The sequence below is a fragment of the Cetorhinus maximus genome, chromosome 23 (genome assembly GCF_964194155.1).
Source record: "Cetorhinus maximus chromosome 23, sCetMax3.hap1.1, whole genome shotgun sequence".
NCBI classification, from domain to species: domain Eukaryota; kingdom Metazoa; phylum Chordata; class Chondrichthyes; order Lamniformes; family Cetorhinidae; genus Cetorhinus; species Cetorhinus maximus.
Window position 1 is genome coordinate 37575484 of NC_135901.1, and position 22738 is coordinate 37598221.

General features: G+C 46.4%; 3 protein-coding genes across 8 annotated transcripts in view; 1 reads left to right on the forward strand and 2 right to left on the reverse strand.

Moving 5' to 3' along the window:
* LOC144697480 (uncharacterized) overlaps positions 1-3903 on the reverse strand; it is a 142050-nt gene extending 138147 nt beyond the window's left edge. Inside the window, exon 1 of one of the 6 annotated variants that reach the window (XR_013580373.1) lies at positions 2135-3903. Coding sequence is in view for 5 of the 6 variants with exons in the window: in XM_078569464.1 (XP_078425590.1) it covers positions 2520-3610 (1091 nt within the window). In the remaining variant the exon portion in view is untranslated. The remainder of the gene's footprint in view (positions 1-2134) is intronic. The other 5 variants (XM_078569466.1, XM_078569465.1, XM_078569462.1 and 2 more) reach the window with 5 other exon arrangements.
* Positions 1-11964, reverse strand: part of LOC144697492 (uncharacterized) — a 756645-nt gene extending 744681 nt beyond the window's left edge. The window contains exon 1 of the mRNA XM_078569498.1: positions 9579-11964. The gene's annotated coding sequence lies outside the window, so the exon portion shown is untranslated. The remainder of the gene's footprint in view (positions 1-9578) is intronic.
* LOC144697461 (uncharacterized) overlaps positions 1-19431 on the forward strand; it is a 30439-nt gene extending 11008 nt beyond the window's left edge. Inside the window, exon 4 of the mRNA XM_078569433.1 lies at positions 16477-19431. Within this exon, the coding sequence (XP_078425559.1) occupies positions 16477-18404 (1928 nt within the window). The 3' untranslated portion in view covers positions 18405-19431. The remainder of the gene's footprint in view (positions 1-16476) is intronic.
* Positions 19432-22738: the final 3307 nt, after the last annotated feature.

Below are 22738 nucleotides of genomic sequence, written 5' to 3' on the forward strand. Positions count from 1 at the left end.
AGGCGATGGATTAGAAATCCATTGGGGTCTCTCCACGTATGTTTGAATCCGGCCAACTAAGATTCTCGTTGTTTCTAATTTTAACCGAGTGCTGATGGAACTAATTATCGTTTAAATAGAGCGAAAGCCATCCAAACACATTCTTTTTCTCTTATTTCCATTCATTTGTCAGCCTTCCGCAAATTTCCAGTCGGAAATGGAATAAAAACTGAGCCAAGTTGGTGATATCATTTCATTCTGGTATTTTTGTCTCTCCTTAGGCCTCTGTCACTTTCAGTGTGTATATATTATATATGTATATATGAATTTATTTACAGGATGTGGGTGTCGCTGCCTAGGCTAGCACTTACTGCTCATCCCTAAATGCCCTTGAGAAGGTGGTGCTGAGCTGTCTTCTTGAACCGCTTCAGTTCCTGTGGTGTAGACCCACAGTCTGTTGGTTGGGGTGGGGGGGAGGGGGAGCACCAGGATTTTGACCCATTGACAGTGAAGGAACAGCGATATATTTCCAAGTCAAGATGGTGAGTGGCTTGCAGGGGAACTTCCAGTTGGTGGTGTTCCCATGTATCTGCTGCCTTTGTCCATCCAGATGGTAGTCATCGTGGGTTTGGAAGGTGCTGCTAAGGATCTACTGCCTTCAATCGATTCTCAATATCACGTGGAGTGAATTGAGTTGGCTGAAGACTGGTATCTGTGATCCTGGGGACCACTGGATGAGACCAAGATGGATCATCGACTAGGTATTTCTGGCTGATTATTGCTGCTAATGCTTCATGCTGATGTGCTGGGCTCCTCCATCATTGAGGATGGGGATATTAGCCCCGAAAACACAATCAGCAATAGATCCAGAATATTAAACTTCAATCCAGTTACAGGGATTATTAACATCAGCAGAAACAAACCCCAACTGTCAGAATGAAGATGGTTCAGTTCTGGATGTGATTAACAGCAGCAATAACAGCAGTTTCTTCAGTGCATTTTGCAGATGGTACATACTGATGCCACTGTTCGTCGGTGGTAGGGCGAGTGAATGTTTGTGGAAGAGGTGCCAATCAAGCTGGCTGCTTTGTCCTGGATGGTGTCAACCTTCTTGAGTATTGTTAGAGCTGCTCTCATCCAGCTAAGTGGAGAATATTCCATCACTCCTGATTTGTACTTTGTAGATGGTGGACAGACTTTGCGGAGTCAGGAGGTGAGTACTCATTGCAGGATTGCTAGGCTCTGACCAGCTCTTGTAGCCACAGTATTTATATGGCTAGTCCAGTTCAGTTTCTGGTCAATGGTAACCCCAAGAATGTTGATAGTGCAGGATTTAGAGATGCCATTGAATGTTAAGGGACGGTAGTTAGATTCTCTCTTGATGGAATTTGTCATTGTCTGGCACTTGTGTGGCACAAATATTATTTGCCACTTGTCAGCTCAAGACTGGATATTGTCCAGGTCTTCCTGCATTTGGACATGGACTGCTTCAGTATCTGCGGAGTTGCGAATGGTGCGGAACACTGTGCAAATCATCAGCGAACACCCCCACTTCTGGCCTTACGATGAAGCAGCTGAAGATGGATGGGCCTAGGACACTACCCTGAGGAACTCCTGCAGTGATGTCATGGAGCTGAGATGATTGACTTCCAACAACCACAATCATCTTCCTTTGTGCTCGGTATGACTCCAACCAGCGGAGAGTTTTCCCCCCCCCATCGATTCCCATTGACTCCAGTTTTGCTAGGGCTCCTTGATGCCACACTTGGTCAAATGCTGCATTGATGTTAAGGGCAGTCACTCTCACCTCACCTCACCTCAGGAATTCAGCTCTTTTGTCCATGTTTGAATCAAGATGTTAATGATGTCAGGAGCTGAGTGGCCCTGGCGGAACTCAACTGAGTGTCAATGTGCAGGTTATTGCTAAGCAAGTGCTACTTGATAGCACTGTTGATGACCCCTTCCATCACTTTACTGATGATAAAGAGTAAACTGATGGGCTAGTAATTGGTCGGGTTGAACTTATCCTGCTTTTGTGTGGACATAGCTGGGCAATTTTCCACATTGATGGGTAGATGCCTTTGTTGTAGCTGTGCTGGAGCAGCTTGGCTAGGGGCACAGCATGGAGCACAAATCTTCAGTACAATTGCAGAACATTGTCAGGGCCCACAGCCTTTGCAGTATCTACTGCCTTCAATCGATTCTCGATATCACGTGGAGTGAATCGAGTTGGCTGAAGACTGGTATCTGTGATCCTGGGGACCACTGGATGAGACCAAGATGGATCATCGACTAGGTATTTCTGGCTGATTATTGCTGCTAATCCTTTATGCTGATGTGCTGGGCTCCTCCATCATTGAGGATGGGGATATTAGCCCCGAAAACACAATCAGCAATAGATCCAGAATATTAAACTTCAATCCAGTTACAGGGATTATTAACATCAGCAGAAACAAACCCCAACTGTCAGAATGAAGATGGTTCAGTCCTGGATGTGATTAACAGCAGCAATAACAGCAGAATCCAACCCCTACAGTCACCTATGAACTCGCTTGTGTCTCTGCAGTTGGGATGAGTGAGTGAACTTTTTCCCACACTCAGAGCAGGTGAATGGCCTCTCCCCAGTGTGAACTCGCTGGTGTGCTTTGAGCTGGGCTGAAGACCTGAATCTCTTTCCACAGGAAGTACAGCTGAACGGCCTCTCCTCAGTGTGACTTTGCTGGTGCTTCAGCAGTGCAGAGGACGCAGTGAATGCTTTCCCACATACAGGACAGGTGAATGGTCTCTCCCCAGTGTGAATCCGCTGGTGTATCAGCAGGTCAGATGACTGAGTGAATCCCTTCCCACACTCGGAGCAGGTGAACGGTCTCTCCCCAGTGTGAACTCGTTGGTGTCTCCACAGGTCAGATGACTGAGTGAATCCCTTCCCACACTCAGAGCAGGTGAACAGCCTCTCCCCAGTGTGAATTTGTTGGTGTGTTCGCAGATGGGATGACTGAGTGAATCCCTTCCCACACTCGGAGCAGGTGAACGGTGTCTCTCCAGTGTGTATTCGCTGGTGCGTTTGCAGGTGGGATAACCGAGTGAATCTCTTCCCACACTCGGAGCAGGTGAACGGCCTCTCTCCAGTGTGACAAAGCTGGTGCACCAGCAGGTGGGATAACTGAGTGAATCCTTTCCCACACTCTGAGCAAGTGAACGGCCTCTCTCCAGTGTGAAACCGCTGGTGCATAACCAGGCTAGATAACTGACTGAATCCCTTTCCACACTCGGAGCAGGTGAACGGCCTCTCCCCACTGTGCACTCGCTGGTGTCTCAGGAGGTCAGATGACTGAGTGAAACCCTTCCCACACTCAGAGCAGGTGAATGGCCTCTCTCCAGTGTGAACTCGCTGGTGTCTCAGCAGGTCAAATGACTTAGTGAATCCCGTCCCACACTCAGAGCAGGTGAATGGTCTCTCTCCAGTGTGAATACGCTGGTGTGCTCGCAGGTTGGCTGACTGAGTGAAACCCTTCCCACACTCGGAGCAGGTGAATGGCCTCTCCCCAGTGTGACTGCGCTGATGCTTTTGTAGCTGAGATGGGTAATTGAATCCATTCCCACATTCCTCACATTTCCACGGTTTCTCCATGGTGCGGGTGTCCCTGTGTCTCTCCAGATTAGATGGTCAGTTGAAGCCTCGTCCACACAGAGAACACGTGTACAGTTTCTCCCCACTGTGAATGGTGCAATGTTATTTCAGGCTGTGTAACTGGTTAAAGCTCTTCCCACAGTCAGTGCACTGGAACACTCTCACTCGGGTGTGTGTGTGTCTCGGTGCTTTCCCAGTCACACTGATGTTTGAAATCTTTTCCCACAGACAGAACTGAAAAACATTTCTCCTTCCACAGTCAAAGTCCAATGATATTCAGGTCCTGATGAATCGAGTGACTATAAAGATGGCGGCCGCGCATGCGCTCATCACGACATTGCCCCTATAAAGATGGCGGCCGTTAACTCGGGCCTTTCTCCCGCAGCTTCGAGCAAACCCGGGACCGATAGCTCCTTATTGAGGGTTTGGAGCCGACACCGTGAGGTTATGAAGCTTCCAAACTCACCCGCCGGCCCTATGTCTTTTCACGGGTTTATTTTCGGCTCTGGATCCGCACTCGGTCTTTTTAAACCCACATTTTAAATCCGTTCGCTCGAGCTCTCTTCCCGTCTGTCTCCACGGGCTGCGCATATTCCGACTCCAAATGATTGACGGCACCTCCGGACCAATAAGAGGGGGCGGGGCTAGAGGACCGAGGAGCAGAGACTGGTCCTCCAACCAATCGGAGTGAATGAGGGGCGGAGCCGGGCTGGGACTGGAGCATGCGCAGTGTGGGATCTGGATGAAGGTGGTCGGGTTGAAAGTCCAGCGGGTGAGAAAGGCCGAGTGCAGGAGAGGAATGGCGCCGGAGGGTGGACTGGGAAGATTCACAAACACCCGGTGTAGGACTCCAAACCCGGATTAGAAACTCCCGGAGCCCAGTTTACACCGAGTGTTTGGAAACTCCTTTTCCAGGGGATTAGAAGGGGAGGATTTACACACAGCAAACTCAAACCCAGAGAAATGTTCGTCTCACCTCAATTTCTATCCCAGACTGACCTGAAACACAGTGAATTCATACTGGGGAGAGGCCATTCAGTTGCTCAGTGTGGTAAGAGGTTCAGCACATCATCCCACCTGCTGGGACACTACTCACAATGGCGAGGACCAGGGTGTGAGAAGTGCTTTAAAAGGTGTGGGGACCCTTGCGGGGAGGTTTGCTAATGCTGTTGGTGGGGGTAAAAACTAATTTAGCACCGGGGTGGGATACCGAGTCGAGGTATAGTAGGGGGTGATGTAAGGACAGGTATATCAGAAAAAGCAAGTCAGTCTGGAAGGTAGAGTGTACATCGTCAAGTTAAGGCACAAGGGAACATAGCAAGGCTGGATGGCATTTATTTTAATGCAAGGAGTGTTGCAAGTAAAGCAGATGAGTTGAGGATGTTGATTAACACATGGAGACATGATATCATTGCTATCACAGAGACATGGTTGAGGGAGGGGCAGGATTGGCAGCTCAATATTCCATGGTGTAGACTCTTCAGGCGAAAGAGGAGGGGGTACAGGGTGGCTGTTGTAAAAAAGGTGGTGGTGTCACAATATTGATCAAGGAATCAATTACTGCAGTAAGGAGGGATGGTATCTCAGAAGGTTTCTTAAATGAGGCCATGTGGGTAGAACTTAAAAACAAAAAGGGGGCAATAATATTGTTGGGAGTGTACTATAGGCCCCCAAACAGTTAGGGAGAGATAGAAGGCCAGATATGTAGGCAAATCTCAGATGAGTGTAAAAATAATAGGGTAATAATAGTAGGGGATTTCAACTTCCCCAATATTAACTGGGGTAGACAAAGTGTGAAAGGCTTAGAGGGGGCTGAATTCTTAAAATGTATCCAGGAGAGCTTTTTAAGCCAGCACATAGAAAGTCCTACAAGAGAGGGGGCGGTTCTGGGCGTGCTTTGAGGAAACAAAGCTGGGCAAGTGGTAGAAGTGTCAGTCGGGGAGCATTTCAGTGATAGTGACCATAACTCAGTTCGATTTAAGGTAGTCATGCAAAAGGACAAAGATGGACCGGAAATAAAGGTTCTGAATTGGGGGAAGGCCAATTTTAAAATGATAAGACAGGATCTGGCCGAAGTGGATTGGGAGCAGCTATTTGTAACAAAATCTACATCAGAGCAGGAGGAGTCAGAGAGAGTGCAGGGCCAACATGTTTCCATAAAGGTGAAGGGTGGGACCAACAAGTCCAGAGAAACCTGGATGTTGAGGAATTTAGAGGATTAGATAAGGAAAAAAAAGGGAAGTTTATGGTAGATACCGAGGGCTCAAAACAGCAGGAGCCCTTGAGGAGTATAGAAAGTGCAGGGGGCTACTTAAAAAAAAGGAATTAGGAGAGCGAAGAGGGGGCATGAAAAATACCGCTGGGTAAAATAAGTTAAAATCCAAAGGCATTTTGTAAGTATATTCGGGACAAGAGGATAACCAAAGAAAAAGTAGGGCCCATAAGGGACCAAAGTGGCAATCTGTGAGGAGCTGGAAGATGTAGGTGAGGTTTTAAATGAGTACTTTGCATCTGTATTAACTATAGAGAAGGACAATGTAGATATAGAAATCAGGGAGGGGGACTGTGATATACTTGAACAACTTAGCATTGAGAGGGAGGAGGTATTAACGGTTTTATTGGGCCTTAAAAGTGGAGTAATCCCCAGACCCAGATGAGATGTATCCCAGGTGCTGTGGGAGGCAAGGGAGGAGATTACAGGGGCCCTGATATTAATTTTCAAATCCTCTCTGGCCACAGGAGAGGTGCCACAGGACTGGAGGACAGCTAATTTGGTATCATTATTCAAGAAGAATGGTAGGGATAAACCAGGGAACTATCGGCCAGTGAGGCTAACATCAGTCGTAGGGAAACTTTTGGAACACATTCTGAGGGACAGAATTAATCCCCATTTGGAGAGGCAAGAATTAATCAAGGATAGTCAGCATGGCTTTGTCAGGGAGAGATCATGTCTAACAAATTTGAATTTTTCGAGGAGGTGACTCGGTGTGTAGATGAGGGTAGTTCAATTGCTGTAGTCTACATGGACTTCTGTAAGGCTTTTGACAAGGTCCCGCATGGGAGACTGGTCAAGAAGTTAAGAGTTCATGGAATCCAAGGCAACTTGGAAAATTGGATCCAAAATTGGCTCAGTGTCAGGAGGCAGAGGGTGATGGTCAAAGGTTGTATTTGTGACTGGAAGTCTGGTGTATGGAGAAGATCATGTCCACTGTAAATCTGCCAGCACAGAAACCGCACTGTGCTTCTGGATACACTCGGTCTGCAAGTAGATGGAGTCTTTAAAGCCTGACCATAGTGAAGGACATACCTGTGATGCTGAGGAGTGAGATGTCCCTGTAGTTGTTGCAATCTCCTCTGTAACCTTTCTTTAAGTATATTGTGATCATTCTTCAATCATTCGTGGCGTACCGCAGGGTTCGGTGCTGGGTCTCTTGCTGTGTAGTGTACGTTAATGATCGAGACATGAATGTAGGAGGTATGATCAGTAAGTTCACAGATGGCACAAAAATTGATGGTGTGGTAAATAGCGAGGAAGAAAGCCTTAGACTACAGGACGATATAGACGGGCTGGTCAGATGGGCAGAACAGTAGCAAATGGAATTTAATCCCAAAAAGTATGAGGTGATGTGTTTTGGGAGGACTAACAAGGCAAGGGAATACACAATGAACGGTAGGACCCTAGGAAGTACCGAGGATCAGAAGGACCTTGGTGTGCATGTCCATAGACCCTTGAAGGCAGCAGGACAGGTAGATAAGGTGGTTAAGAAGGCAAATGGGATACTTGCCTTTATTAATCGAGGCATTGAATATAAGAGCAGGGAGGTTATGATGGAGCTGTATAAAACGTTAGTTAGGCCACACCTGGAATATTGTGTGCAGTTCTGGTCGCCACACTATAGGAAGGATGTGATTGCACTGGAGGGGATGCAGAGGAGATTCACCAGGATGTTGCCTGGGCTGGAGAGTTTCAGTTGTGAAGAGAGACTTGATAGGCTGGGGTTGTTTTCCTTACAGCAGAGAAGACTGAGGGGGGTTACTGATAGAGGTGTACCAAATTGTGAGGGGCATAGATAGGGTGGATAGGAAGAAACCTTTCCCCTTAGTGGAGGGGTCAATTACCAGGGGGCATAGATTTAAGGGAAGGGGCAGGAGTTTTAGAGGGGATTTGAGGAACACTTTTTTCACCGAGAGGATGGTTGGAGTCTGGAACTCATTGCCTGAGGGTGTGAAAGAGGCAGGAACCCTTACAACGTTTAAGAACTATTTAGGTGAGCACTTGAAACACCACAGCATACAGGGCTATGGGCCAAGTGCTGGAAAATGGGATGAGATTAGATCGGGGCTTGATGACCAGAGTGGATACGATGGGCCAAAAGGCCTCTTTCCGTGCTGTAAAACTCTGATGTCCCATCAACGTGTTCACACTGACGAGAGAGCGTTCAGATGTTGTCACTGTGGGGCTGGGTTCAGGCCATCAAGGAACCTTATTCGACACAAGTGCAGTCACGAGGTGAAGAAGCACCGTGTTAGTTTTCACATGTAAACTGACAATCCCCAGCTCTACCTCACCACCATCCCTCTCCATTCCTCCACTGTTACTAAATTATCAAACTGCTTATCCCACATCCAGTACTGGATGACCAGAAATTTGTTCCTTTTAAGAATTGGGAAGATCAAAGCCATTGTCTTCGGTCACCGCTACAAATTCCGTTCCCTAACTACTGAGTCGATCCCTATGAGGTAACATTGGGATATGTTGTCCAGTGTTTGTCAAGCCAGGAATATTTATTCCTAAGCGAGAGGGAGAGGGCTATTCCTATAATATTCAATATATTTCTACAGGTTTTATAAGGTTATTAGACAGTGATTTCTCACAGATCTCCCCAGCTTGAGAAGGGAATATCCTTATTGATTTCTCACAACTGATTTCTGACTAACCTCACTATTTCTAAGCTACGAGCTTGTTTTCCTAATTTCTTGATGACAAACTGTAGATAACGTACTAAAGTTACTAGAATGATCAGAATCAGCAACACAAACCCTTGAGCTGCCACCAAGAGTAAATGTCAAAACTTTTCCACTAAAATGTGATAACAATCGACTTAGATTCATCCTCCCCACCTGTCAATCATCTCACACAATTCTAAATTATTAGCATGTCGTAAATACATCTGGATCAAACAAAAGTTCATGTACAGACTTTAAAGATTCACCAGCTCTCAGTTCACCTGCATCCACCTTGTGGATATTTTCTAAATCCAGATTCTATTTCCCCCTTCAATTTAACTTCATTCCCTCTGATAGGTACCAGTGTATTTAATTCAATGCTGATTGTTTTATAGTTAGTTTCACTATGGAGTGTGTGTTGATGACTTGATGATTTAAAATGTCTCATTCAATTTTCCACAATAATCACTTCATGTTGTTCTGTTGTCAAGTAGCTGAGCATGTCTGGGACCTGTTCTTCACTGCAGGGTCACCATGCATTTCCACATGTTAATTACCACCACATGGAACATATCACATCTGCACACTCATGCTGTATCCCAATATCATGCATGTGCGAACCTATGCAAGCTACTCTTGGCCTTTCAGGTGATCTTATCAAAATATCAATGGGGTGTCTGTTTGAAAATCTTTGCTGATCTAACCCTGCCTGGTTCTGATGCCTTGGATAGTGGCCAGACTTTCAAATTCAGTTTCTTTTAAATACAGAGGCAAGGACACAAACATCACCAAGAGAAATCCCTGTTTACTGGTCGCATCTACTGCAACTTTCCTGACTTTCACTAGAATGTACAGGTATAACAGTTTGAACAATTCCATTGAACTATACCCAGGTGAATTATTCCAATTCCCAACTGGGGGTGTGATTTTCTCTTTTATTCTAAATACGTAATTCCATTAATTACCATTCTATCTCATTCAGGAGCACAGGAGGAATTTTACTGTCCCATTTAATACTCACAGAATATGGTGTTTATATATCAGAGACAGAAGTACAGGTACTTGCAATCAGATTGTAGATCACTCCCATTTCTCCCATTCTCAGGCACTTTGTCTTGAATGATAACAAATGGGATGAAGCCAAATCTTTAAAAAGCAAAGGCTTTTGTTTAAATTGTCACCGTACTGTCAGTGGAAAGGGTTAACTTCTCAGCTTATTAGCAAAGGGGCTGAAGAAACATTCTCAAATGTGCACACTTGTGACAACTTTATATAACTTCATTTTCAGATCAAGGATGAACCAAACCCTATTTCAATTTCTGTTTTTCCAATTCTTTTGGTATTTTTCTCAGCTTTTCACAAAAGTTTTTTTTTCTTCTTTCTTCAGGCACCTTTCCAAACGACGGTAATAAAACTGAAGAAAAATAAAACTGAAAAAGTTCACTTTCACAGGCAAAAGGAGCTTCAACCTTTTGAGACTGAAAAGAGTTAAAGGGGGTGGAGCTTCCCACAGCTTGTGAGCTCCGACACATAACCTCAAGGCTGAAGCTTATCTTTAGGGAATCAAACTTTTTGATGATTTTTACAATTGTACAAGTTCATTGTGATTCATACTTAAGATTTACTTTCACTCAGTCATTATAACCTTTCACTTTTCTCAGCACAGAAGCTGGCAGCATTTTAGATTCAATCCCAATTGTAAACTTCTCTTGTAGCTGGTGTATGGAGAAGATCATGTCCACTGTAAATCTGCCAGCACAGAAACCGCACTGTGCTTCTGGATACACTCGGTCTGCAAGTAGATGGAGTCTTTAAAGCCTGACCCTAGTGAAGGACGACCCTGTGATGCTGAGGAGTGACATGTCCCTGTAGTTGTTGCAATCTCCTCTGTAACCTTTCTTTAAGTATATTGTGATCATTCTTCAATCATTCGTGTCCTGTGGAATGGATCCTACCTCCCAACAGAGAAGGAGGAGGTCATGAAGCTGTGACAGTAGATGGGACCTATTGGGCTTGAGCAGTTCAGCTGGAATTCCATCCTTGCCGGGTGTCTTTCTGCTTGCTAAACAATCAATGGTCTTTTTGAGCTCAATTGATGAGGGCTCATCATCCAACTCAACCATGACAGAAAGCTGCAGGAGAGAGTCAAACGGAGACTGGGAAATGTCCTTCTCATGGGAGTACAGCTCACAGTAAAGTTCAACCCAGCGGGACATCTGTTTACATCTGTCAGTGGGTGTTTCACCATCTGCCGATTTCAGGGGGTAACTTTGGTGATGGTCGGACCAAGCGCCCTCCTGATCCCATCATACACAGCACGCAGATTTCCATTGTCACAGGCAGTTTGGGTTTCTTGATCTGGGCTGATCCAATGTTTATTTACACAGTATCTCCCTGTCTTTTACACAACTGTCTTGGCTACTTTCAAGTTACACAGTGTTCTAGCTGTTGGGTTTATGTTGTAATCAGGTAGGCTTTGCTTTTTGCTTCAATGACAGATTCATCTCTGCTGAGTATGTCTCAAACCAGCCTTTGTTGTGGGTTCCACCTTTTCCAAATGTTGCTGCTGCTGTGTCAGAAATGATTGAACTCAGCGACTTCCAAGATTCATCAACATCAACATTGACTGATGAAGCTTTCATTGATGAGCCTAGAAAATACTTCACTATTTTGTTTATCTTCCCTGATAATTTAATTACATAACGGAGGTGTCACTGTAAAGCAAGTGCAAGTCAGTAAGAATTGTCAGCAAGGATTAATCAGCACTTTCTAATTGGAGATGTTAATCAATGGAACCTCTCAGACACTGAATTGTAGAGTTCATACCAAAGATCAATTTAGGATTGAAGTAAAAGTTAATAGTTTTATTATAAATGCGTTCCTGTCATGAGTTCTTGAACTAAGGGGTAAGATCACAGATGGTGCTTTTAAAAAGGAACACTGCAGTCCAGAAAATCAGTGACAGAGCCAGGATATTAAACTCCAGCCAGTTATACGGCTGTTAACATCAGCAGGAACAAACCTAATTATTGTCCGACTATCAATCCTGGACGTGATTAACAGAAGCAGTAACCGCAGAATCCAACCCCGCAGTCACTTATGAATTTGCTGGTGAGTCCGCAGGTTGGAGGACCTTGTGAATCCCTATCCACACACGGAGCAGGTGAATGGTCTCTCCTCAATGTGAACTCGTTCGTGTACAGTCAGCTTAGATGACTGTCTGAAACTCTTTCCACAGGTAGTGCAGCTGAATGGACTCTCCCCAGTGTGAATTCGCTGGTGTGACTGAAGGCCAGATAACCGAGCAAATCCCTTCCCACATGCGGAGCAGTTGCATGGTCTCTCCCCAGTGTGAGTGCGCTGGTGTACAGTGAGGGCAGAAGAATGCTTGAACCTCTTTCCACAGGAAGTGCAGAAAAATAAAAGAGGTGAAATATAAGCTGGTTTAAGGCGGGCGGGGGGGGGGGGGGGGGGGGAGGTGGGGAGGTGGCGACAGGTAGAGCTGGATAGAGGGCCATTGATAGGTGGAGATAGCCAAAAGATGTCATAGACAAAAGGACAAAGAGGTGTTGATGGTGGTGATTTTAACTAAGGAACGTGCTAATGGTGACATTACGGGTAGAAAGCAGGACGAGCAAGGTACAGATAGCCCTTGCGGGGGTGGGGTAGGGGAAGGGATCGAAATAGGCTAAAAGGTAGAGATAAAACAATGGATGGAAATACATTTAAAAATAGTGGAAGTAGGTGGGAAAAGAAAACTATATATAAATTATTGGAAAATGAGGGATCGGAAAGGGGGTGGGGATGGAGGAGAGAGTTCATGATCTAAAGTTGTTGAACTCAATATTTAGTCCAGAAGGCTATAAAGTGCCTAGTCGGAAGATGAGGTGCTGTTCCTCCAGTTTGTGTTGAGCTTCACTAGAACATTGCAGCAGGCCAAGGACGGACATGTGGACATGAGGGCAGGGTGGTGTGTTGAAATGGCAAGCGACAGGGTGGTCTGGGTCCTGCTTGCAGACAGACCGAAGGTGTTCCACAAAGCGGTCACCTGGTCTGTGTTTGGTCTCTCCAATGTGGAGGAAACCGCATTGGGAGCAGTGAATGCAGTAGACTAAATGGACGGAAGTGCAAGTGAAATGCTGCTTCACTTGAAAGGAGTGTTTGGGCCCTTGGACGGTGAGGAGGGGGGAAGTAAAGGGGCAGGTGTTGCACCTTCTGTGGTTGCATGGGAAGGTGCCGTGGGAGGAGGTAGAGGTGTAGGGGGTGATGGAGGAGTGGACCAGGGTGTCCCGGAGGGAACAATCCCTGTGGAATGCCACCGGGGGGGGGGGGGGGGGGTGGAGGTGAAGGGAAGATGTGTTGTGGTGGTGGCATCTTGCTGGAGTTGGCGGAAATGGCAGAGGATGATCCTTTGAATGCGGAGGCTGGTGGGTTGATAAGTGAGGACAAGGGGGACCCTATCATGGTTCTGGGAGGGAGAGGAAGGTGTGAGGGTGGAAGCGTGGGAGATGGGCCGGACATGGTTGAGGGCCCTGTTAACCACCGTGGGTGGAAAACTTCGGTTAAGGAAGAAGGAAGACATGTCAGAGGAACTGTTTTTAAAAGTGGCATCATCAGAACAGATGCAACGGAGGCAAAGGAATTGAGAGGATGGGATGGAGTCCTTACAGGAAGCGGGGTGTGACAGTTGTAGTCGAGGTAGCTGTTGGAGTCAGTGGGCTTATAATAAATATTGGTGGACAGTCTATCACCAGAAATTGAGACAGAGAGGTCAAGGAAGGGAAGGGAAATGTCAGAGATGGACCATGTGAAAGTGATGGAGGGGTGGAAATTGGAAGCAAAATTAATACAATTTTCCAGGTCCCGACGAGAGCATGAAGCAGCACCAAAGTAATCATCAATGTACCAGAGAAAGAATTGTGGGAGGGGGCCGGAGTAGGACAGAAACAAGGAATGTTTGGTGTAAACTGGGCTCCGGGAGATTCTAATCCGGGTTTGGAGTCCTGCACCGGGTGTTTGTGAATCCTCGCAGTCCACCCTCGGCTCCATTCCTCTCCTGCACTCAGGCCTTTCTCACCTGCTGGACTTGCAACCCTTTATCCCAAAACAGAAATACCTGGAAAAACTCAGCAGGTCTGGCAGCATCGGCGGAGAAGAGCAAAGTTGACGTTTCGAGACCTCATGACCCTCAGTTCTGTTGAAGGGTCATGAGGTCTCGAAACGTCAACTGTACTCTTCTCCGCCGATGCTGCCAGACCTGCTGAGTTTTTCCAGGTATTTCTGTTTCTGTTTTTGTTTTGGATTTCCAGCATCCGCAGTTTTTTATTTTTATCGCCTTCATCCCCATCCCGCACCTGCATTGCGCATGCTCCACTCACCCAGCACCGCCCCTCATTCACTCCAATTGGTTAGAGGACCAGACTCACTCTCTCGGTCCACCAGCCCTGCCCCTTCTTCCTATTGGTCCGGAGCTGCCATCAATCATTGTGAGCTGGAGCATGCGCAGTCCGTGGAGAAAGACGGGGCAAGAGCTCGAGCGAGCGCATTTAAAATGCGGGTTTTGCAAAGACCGAGTGCGGATTCAGAACTGAAAATAAACCTGTGAACAGAGATAGGGCCGGCGGGTGAGTTGTTAGTCTTCAGAAAGTCCCGGTTTCGGCCCCAAACCCTCAATGAGGAGACATCGCCGCGTTCGCTCGGCTCTGGAGTAAAGTCCGAGTGAACGGCCGCCATCTTTATCCGGGCAACTTAGAGCGAGGCGCGCATGCGCGACCCCATCCTCACGGGGACAATGAGCAACATCGACCGAGGGAGACGTTCATCAAATATGTGTTCACCAGGAGTTTTAGATCAGCAACAAGAGAATTATAAACCCACAGTCACTCAGTAGTACAGAATTTAAGTATTGCTGAAAAGAGACATACTGTTGAAGCTTTTCCTGTTGCTCTCATCCGGACAGATGCAAGAAAACCAAAGTTCAAACAACAATTTACACAGCATGAGGAAAGGGTGGTGACTGGTTGGCCAGTCGGCTCTGATAGGTCAAGGCGTCGGCATGGGGAATTCACCAGGGAGCCATCATCGCGACCCCCCCATGCTTTTGTTTATTTCAATAAATGGTGCCATGCCTAGACATGATCCTTCTGCCTGCAGAGGACAGGTCCCTGTGTTTGAATATATGTAGCTTCTAGCAAGCGTTAGCGGGACACATTACGAGCCCGACTGATAATCTTTGAAATTGGTATTCTTGCGCCTGTCCTGATGATTACAAGATAAAAAGTTTTGATGCAATGCCACATTTATCACCAATACTCAAGTATCTTCAAGGAGGAAATTGTGTTAGACAGAAGGAGGGGTGTAAGGGGAGAAGTTCAGAGCTTGGGGATGAGGGAACTGAAGGTATGGTCACTAATGGTGGAGCGATTAAAATAGGGAATATACAAGACCAGAATTAGGGCAGTGCAGATATCTCAGAAGGTTGTGGGGCTGGAGGTGATTACAGAGATAGGGAGGGGCGAGGCCATGGAGGGATTTGAAAACAAGGATGAGAATTTTCAAATCAAGTTGTTGCTTGACCAGGAACCAAGGCAGGTCAGGAAGCAGATGGGTGACAGAGGAACAGGGCTTGCTACAAGTGAAGACACAGAGAGCAGACCAAGTTTACAGAGGGTAGAATGTGGGAGACCAGCAAGGAATGTGTTGAAATAGTCGAGTCTGGAGGTAACCACGCCAGCGATGAGGGTTTCAACAGCAGAAGCACTGAGACAGGGTGAGGTCGGGTGATATTATGGAGGTGGAAATAGGCCGTCTTAGTGATGGCACAGATATGAGGTCAGAAACTCATCTCGAGATCAAGTGTAACACCGAGGTTATGAACAGACTGGCTTAATCTCAGACTGTTCCCAGGGAGAGAGGTGGAGTTGGTATCTAGGGAATGGAGATTGGAGCAGGGACCGAAAACAGTGTCTTCAGTCTTCTCAGTGTTTAATTGGAGTTAATTAGTCATCAGGAAGAGAAGCAGAAACCAGAATGGGCCATGAGACTGATCCTAGGTTTAACTTAGAGAGGGAGAGAAGGAAGGAAGAAACCCTGGGAGGTTTGGAGAAACGACCTTCACGATCACTCATTAAATCTCCACACAGTAAGTTTTGGACACAAGGTTAACATCTGCTATTCTCTATGGTCGGTCAGGGGGTTTCAGATTCATGTTTTGTCATGAGTAATGACTGAAGTGAATGATCAAAAAAATTGTTATCTCTGGTTGTACAAATTTGTTAAAAAGATACGGAAAGAATTGTCCAAAGCTGTATTTGGATTTCAGCACAGGGAGGAGGGAGAGTGTGTGGGACGGGGATTTGCAGCTTTGGGGGAATAAGAGAGGGAAAAATGTTCCATAGAAACTAGAATTGTGTGTTCTGAATTTCTATCCTGTCCTTACAGTGATGACTTTTGTAACCTCCTTTTACAGTGAATTAGAAGGGGAGGATTTGCTGATGGGAAAGTCAAACCAAACATCACATCAAGATCTGACAGTCACTCGATTCATCAGGACCTAAGTACAGTCGATCATTGAATGTGGAAGGAGAAATGTTTGTCTGTTCTGTCTGTGGGAAAATATTTCAAACATCAGTGTGACTGGAAAAGCACCGAGACACAGACACACCCGAGTGAGAGTGTTCCAGTGAACTGACTGTGGAAAGAGCTTTAACCAGTTACACAGCCTGACAAAAAACATCACACCATTCACAGCAGGGAGAAACTGCACATGTTCTGCTGTGAAGAAGGCTTCAACTGATCATCAAACCTGGAGAGAGAGAGGGAAACATGCGCCATGGAGAAACTGTGGAAATGTGGGGACTGTGGGAAAGAATTCAATTACCCATCCCAGCTGGAAATCCATCAACGAAGTCACACGAGAGTGAGACCATTCACCTGTATTGAGTGTGGGCAGGGATTCACTCAGTCAGCCTACCTACTGAGACACCAGCGACTTCACACTGGGGAGAGGCCATTCACCTGCCCTGAATGTGGAAAAGGATTCGCTGGGTCCTCTGAGTTGCTGAAGCACCAGCGAATTCACACTGAGGAGAGGCCGTTCAGCTGTACTTCCTGTGGAAAGAGGTTCAGGTCTTCCTTCCACCTCAAAGTACACCAGCGAGTTCATACTGGGGAAAGGCCATTTACTTGCTCTGAGTGTGGGAAGGGATTCATTCAGTCAGCCTACCTGTTGAGACATCAGCGGGTTCACACTGGAGAGAGGCCATTCACCTGCTCTGAGTGTGGGAAAGGATTCACTGGGTCCTCTGACCTTCTAAAACACCAGCGAATTCACACTGGAGAGAGACCATTCAGCTGTACTTCTTGTGGAAAGAGATTCAGGTCTTCATTCAACCTAAGTGTACACCAGCGAATTCACACTGGAGAGAGGCCGTTCACCTGCTCCAAGTGTGGGAAGGGATTCACTCAATTATCCAACTTGCAAACACACCAGCGAGTTCACACTATGGAGAGACCTTTCACCTGCTCCGAGTGTGGGAAGGGATTCACTCAGTTATCCAACCTGCTGACACACCAGCGAGTTCACACTAGAGAGAAACCATTCACCTGCTCCGAATGTGAGCAAGGATTCACTCAGTCAGCTTACCTGCTGAGACACCAGCGAATTCACACTAGGAAGAGGCCATTCACCTGCCCTGAATGTGGGAAAGCGTTCACTGGGTCCTCTATCCTGCTGAAGCACCAGCGAGTTCACACTGAGGAGAGGCCGTTCAGCTGCACTTCCTGTGGAAAGAGCTTCAGGTCTTCATTCCATCTCAAAGTACACCAGCGAGTTCACACTGGGGAAAGGCCATTTACTTGCTCCGAGTGTGGGAAGGGATTCATTCAGTCAGCCTACCTGTTGAGACATCAGCGGGTTCACACTGGTGAGAGGCTATTCACCTGCTCTGAGTGTGGGAAAGGATTCACTGGGTCCTCTGACCTCCTAAAACACCAGCAAATTCACACTGGAGAGAGACCTTTCAGCTGGACTTCTTGTGGAAAGAGATTCAGGTCTTCATTCAACCTCAGTGTACACCAGCGAGTTCACACTGGAGAGAGGCCATTCACCTGCCCCAAGTGTGGGAAGGGATTCACTCAATTATCCAACTTGCAAACACACCAGCGAGTTCACACTGGGGAGAGGCCTTTCACCTGCTCCGAGTGTGGGAGGGAATTCACTCAGTTATCTCAGCTACTGACGCACCAGCGAGTTCACACTAGAGAGAAACCATTCACCTGCTCCGAATGTGAGCAAGGATTCACTCAGTCAGCTTACCTGCTGAGACACCAGCGAATTCACACTGGGGAGAGGCCATTCACCTGCCCTGAATGTGGGAAAGCGTTCACTGGGTCCTCTATCCTGCTGAAGCACCAACGAATTCACACTGAGGAGAAGCCGTTCAGCTGTACTTCCTGTGGAAAGAGATTCAGGTCTTCATTCCATCTCAAAGTACACCAGCGAGTTCACACTGGGGAAAGGCCATTTACTTGCTCTGAGTGTGGGAAGGGATTCATTCAGTCAGCCTACCTGTTGAGACACCAGCGAGTTCACACTGGGGAGAGACCATACACCTGCCCTGAATGTGGGAAAAGATTCACTGGGTCTTCCGACCTGCGGAAGCATCAGCGAATTCACACCGGAGAGAGACCATTCACCTGCTCTGACTGCGGGAAGAAATTCACTCAGTTATCTCACCTGCTGACACACCAGCGAATTCACACTGGGGAGAGACCATTCACCTGCTCCAAGTGTGGGAAGGGATTCACTCAGTCATCCCACCTACAGGCACACCAGCGAGTTCATTAGTGACTGCAGGGGTTGGATTCTGTTGTTATTGCTGCTGTTAATCTCATCCAGGACTGAACCATGTTCATTCTGACAGTTGGGGTTTGTTTCTGCTGATGTTAATAATCCCTGTAACTGGGTTTAACGTTCTGGATCTATAGCTGATTATGTTTTTGGGGCTGCAGTGTCCCTTTAAAAACCACTGTTTCTGATCTTTCCCCATAATTCAGGAACTCTCATCAGAAATTAGTTTACAACAAGATTCTGAACTTTTACTTCGATCCTAAATTGATCTTTGGTATAAACTCTACAATTCAGTGTCTGAGAGGTTCCACTGATCAACATCTCCAGTTAGAAAGTGCTGATTAATTCTTGCTGACAATTCTTACTGACTTGCACATTACTCACAGTGACACCTCCATTATCCACTAGAAAGAAGGGGAATGGGAATTGATGGAGAATCGAGAGTTCCCAAATGTTACTCCTCCCGCCTGATACAGAAATCTCCTCGACACAGGAATGTTGACAAGTTCAGTCCAAGTAACCGACCACAAGAAATCACTGTCTGATAACCTTATAAAATCTTCAGAAGTGTTTGGAATATTACAAAATACCTCACTCTCTCTGTCATGAAGAAAGCTTCCATAGCAGCTTGCTGGCTGACAAACACAGGACAGGCCTGTTATCTCTACCAAGGACATGTCTCTAGCACAGGCCCTGAAACAAGACATTTCTAACCCTGATACGATTGGATCTCATGATCCATACATAAACCAACTGTCTATGCAAAGGTTAAAACAGGCTCTCGAGAGCACAGAGATATTGACGTGATCCACACTGGCTTCAGGCCAACACCCACACTCTGGCTCACACCAGTTCACCGTTCAGAGGAGACTGTCACCACCAGCTACAGAGACCAGCACTCACTCTGTATCATCCGTCCATTGTCCTCTGGGACCATTGAACCGTTCTCACCTGTCACGGGTCATGTGTTTTTCCTGTCTATTTAGCTTACGCATCATATTTAAACTGTCGCTTCTTAATAAACTACTTTAAAATCACCTCTGAGCTTCTTTTTGAGTAATCTGTGATTCCAGAACCTAAATCTTACAAGCGGTGTCAGGAGTGGGATCACAATCATCGAGATCATAGGCTTGAGAGGCAACACACTTACTTAAACATGAGTGGAGAAGTTCCTAAGTGAAGCCAGGAGTAAACAATGTCATTGACACATTACAGGGAGCGACTGATAGTCTGACAGAGAAAACATGCGGGCCGGGGGTGATAGATATCCTGGGAATTGGTGAAGAGTGTGACCGGGGTTACTAGTATATCCTAAATAGGATTTCTAAAGAGGGTCAGAGAGGACAGATTAAGTTGAAGAAGGTCCAGAATCAGTTAGAAAATATCCACAAGGTGAACAGAGAGCTGGAGAATCTTTAAAGTCCGTGCATGAACTTTTGTTTGAACCAGATGTATTTACCACATGCCAATAATTTAGAATTGTGTGAGATGATCGGCAGGTGGGGAGGATGAATCTAAGTCGATAGTTATCACATTTTAGTGCAAAAGTTTTGACATTTATTCTTGGTGGCAGCTCAAGTGTTTGTGTTGCTGATTCTGATCATTCTAGTAGCTTTAGTGTGTTCTCTACGGTTTGTCATCAAGAAATTAGGAAAACAGGCTCATAGCTTAGAAATAGGTAAGTCAGAAATCAGTTGTCAGAAGTCAGTAAGGATATTCCCTTCTCAAGGTGGGGAGATCTGTAAGAAATCACTGTCTAATAACCTTATAAAATGTCCTGAAATGTACTAAATATTATAGGAATGGCTCTCCCTCCTTCCCCGCCCCCCATCTCTCTCTCTCTCCCTCGCACTTGGGAACAAAGATTCCTGGCTTGACAAACATAGGACAACATATCCCAATGTTACCTCATAGGGACGGACTCGGTAGTTAGGGAACAGAATTTCTAATGGTGACTGAAGACAATGGCTTTGGTCTTCCCAATTCTTAAAAGGAACAAATTTCTGGTCATCCAGTACTGAATGTGGGATAAGCAGTTTGATAATTTAGTAACAGTGGAGGAATGGGGAGGGATGGTGGTGAGGTTGAGCTGGGTGTTGTCAGTGTACATGTGAAAACTAACACGGTGCTTTGGGATGATGTCACCTAGTGGCAGCATGTAGATGAGAAATAGGAGGGGCCAAGGATAGATCCTGTTTTTAGGATGGGTCAGGATGGTGGATTTAAAGGTGAGAGGGACAGTACCAGAAGAGAGAGAGAACTGTTAACAATATCAGCTAACATGGAGAAGTTGGGTGATCAGTAGTTCAGTGAGAGTGGGGTCAGTATAGCAGAAAGTGGGTCTCATGGACAAGGTGAGCACTGAAAGAGCATGAGGGGAGATGGGAGAGAAACTGGAGAAAGATGTGGGTTCAGGTCTCAGACAAGGGGGAACTTTAGAGACAGTTTGTCCCAGTGGGCTAGTGGAAGGGAGGGAAGCAGCAGAGGCAGCTGATCGGATTGTCTCAATCTTAGTGGCAAAGAAGCTCCATGAGCTCCTCACACTTGTTGAGAGATACTGTGTCGAGATATTGAAAAGATTTGACACATTGTGTTTAACACAAAGCTAATTTATTTGACTTTTATCCAGAATATAAACCCCGATAACTGACCTGGAGTTTATTAACAGAAAAGCAGAAAAGAGACCCCAATGAACATGGTTCAGTCCTGGAAGTTATTTCACAACAGCATCCAATCACTGTTGTTACTTGTGAACTCGCTGGTGTCTCAGCAGATGGGATAACTGAGTGAATCACTTCGCACTCTCGGAGCAGGAGACCGGTCTCTCCGCAGTGTGACTGTACTGGTGTTCAGTGAGGTGAGATGACCAGCTGAACCCAGTCCCGCACTGAGACCTGAATGGTCTCTCATCAGTGAGAACTCACTGGTGTGTCAGCAGGTTGGATGAGGTAGTGAATCCCTTCCCACATTTGGAGCAGGTGAAATGGCCTCTCCCCAGTGTGACTGTGCAGATGAATTTCCAGCTGGGATCGGTAATCAAAGCCCTTCCCACAGATCCCACACTTGCACAGCTTCTCCCTGTTGTGAGTGCGCTTATATTTTGACAGGTCAGATTATTGGCAGAAACCTCGTCCACACACAGAACACCTGTATGGTTTAGCCCCACTGTGAACGGTGCTTTTTCCTTCCGTGTTCAAAATCCGATGATATTCCTGATTATTAACAGATTATTGTATTAACATCAGCAGAAAGAGGCCTCAGTGAACATGGTTCAGTCCTGGATGTGGTTTCACAACAAAATCCAATCAGTGTAGTTACTTGTGAACTCGCTGGTGTCTCAGTAGGTTGGATAACTGAGTGAATATCTTCCCACACTTGGAGCAGGTGAACGGCCTCTCCCCAGTGTGAGTGCGCTGGTGTACAGTGAGTTGAGATGATTGCCTGAACCCAGTCCCACACTGAGAGCACTTGAATGGTCTCTCATCAGTGTGAACACGTTGACGGCGCATCAGTTCCCCAGAACTTTTATACCTCTTCCCGCAGTCTGGGCATTTAAAAGGTCTCTCGCCAGTGTCAACTCGTTGATGGGACATCAGGTTCCCAGAACTTTTACAGCATTTACCGCATTCTGAGCATTTAAAAGGTCTCTTGTCAGTGTGAACTCGCTGGTATATCAGTAGGTTGGATGAGGTAATGAAGCCCTTCCCACACTCGGAGCAGGTGAACGGCCTCTCGCCAGTGTGAATTCGCTGGTGTCCAGTGAGATGAGATGATCGCCTGAACCCAGTCCCACAGTGAGAGCACTTGAACGGTCTCTCGTCAGTGTGAACACTTTGATGGCACATCATTGCACCTGAACTTTTAAAACAGTTCCCACAGTCTGAGCATTTAAAAGGTCTTTTATCAGTGTGAACTCACTGGTGTGTCCCCAGGCTGGATGACTGACTGAATCCTTTCCCACACTCAGAGCAGGTGAACGGTCTCTCCCCAGTGTGAGTGTGCCGATGAGTTTCCAGCTCAGACGGAAATCTGAATCCCTTCCCACAATCCCCACATTTGCACGGTGTCTCCCCACTGTGAACGGTGCTTTTTCCTTCCATATTCAAAAGCCGATGATATTCAGGTCACAATAAATTAGGTGAATCCGTCAGATCCAGATGTGATGTTTGCTTTGAGTTTTCCGACTGCAAATCCTCTCCTTCTAATACCCTGTGAAATTGATTTAAAACAGAAAAAGGTGAGTGAGAGAGAACCCACAAAAACAGGTTGTAAAATTGAACGGAATGAATCTGGTAATTTGTGGGGCCGGCACGAGCTAAAAGTGACCATGA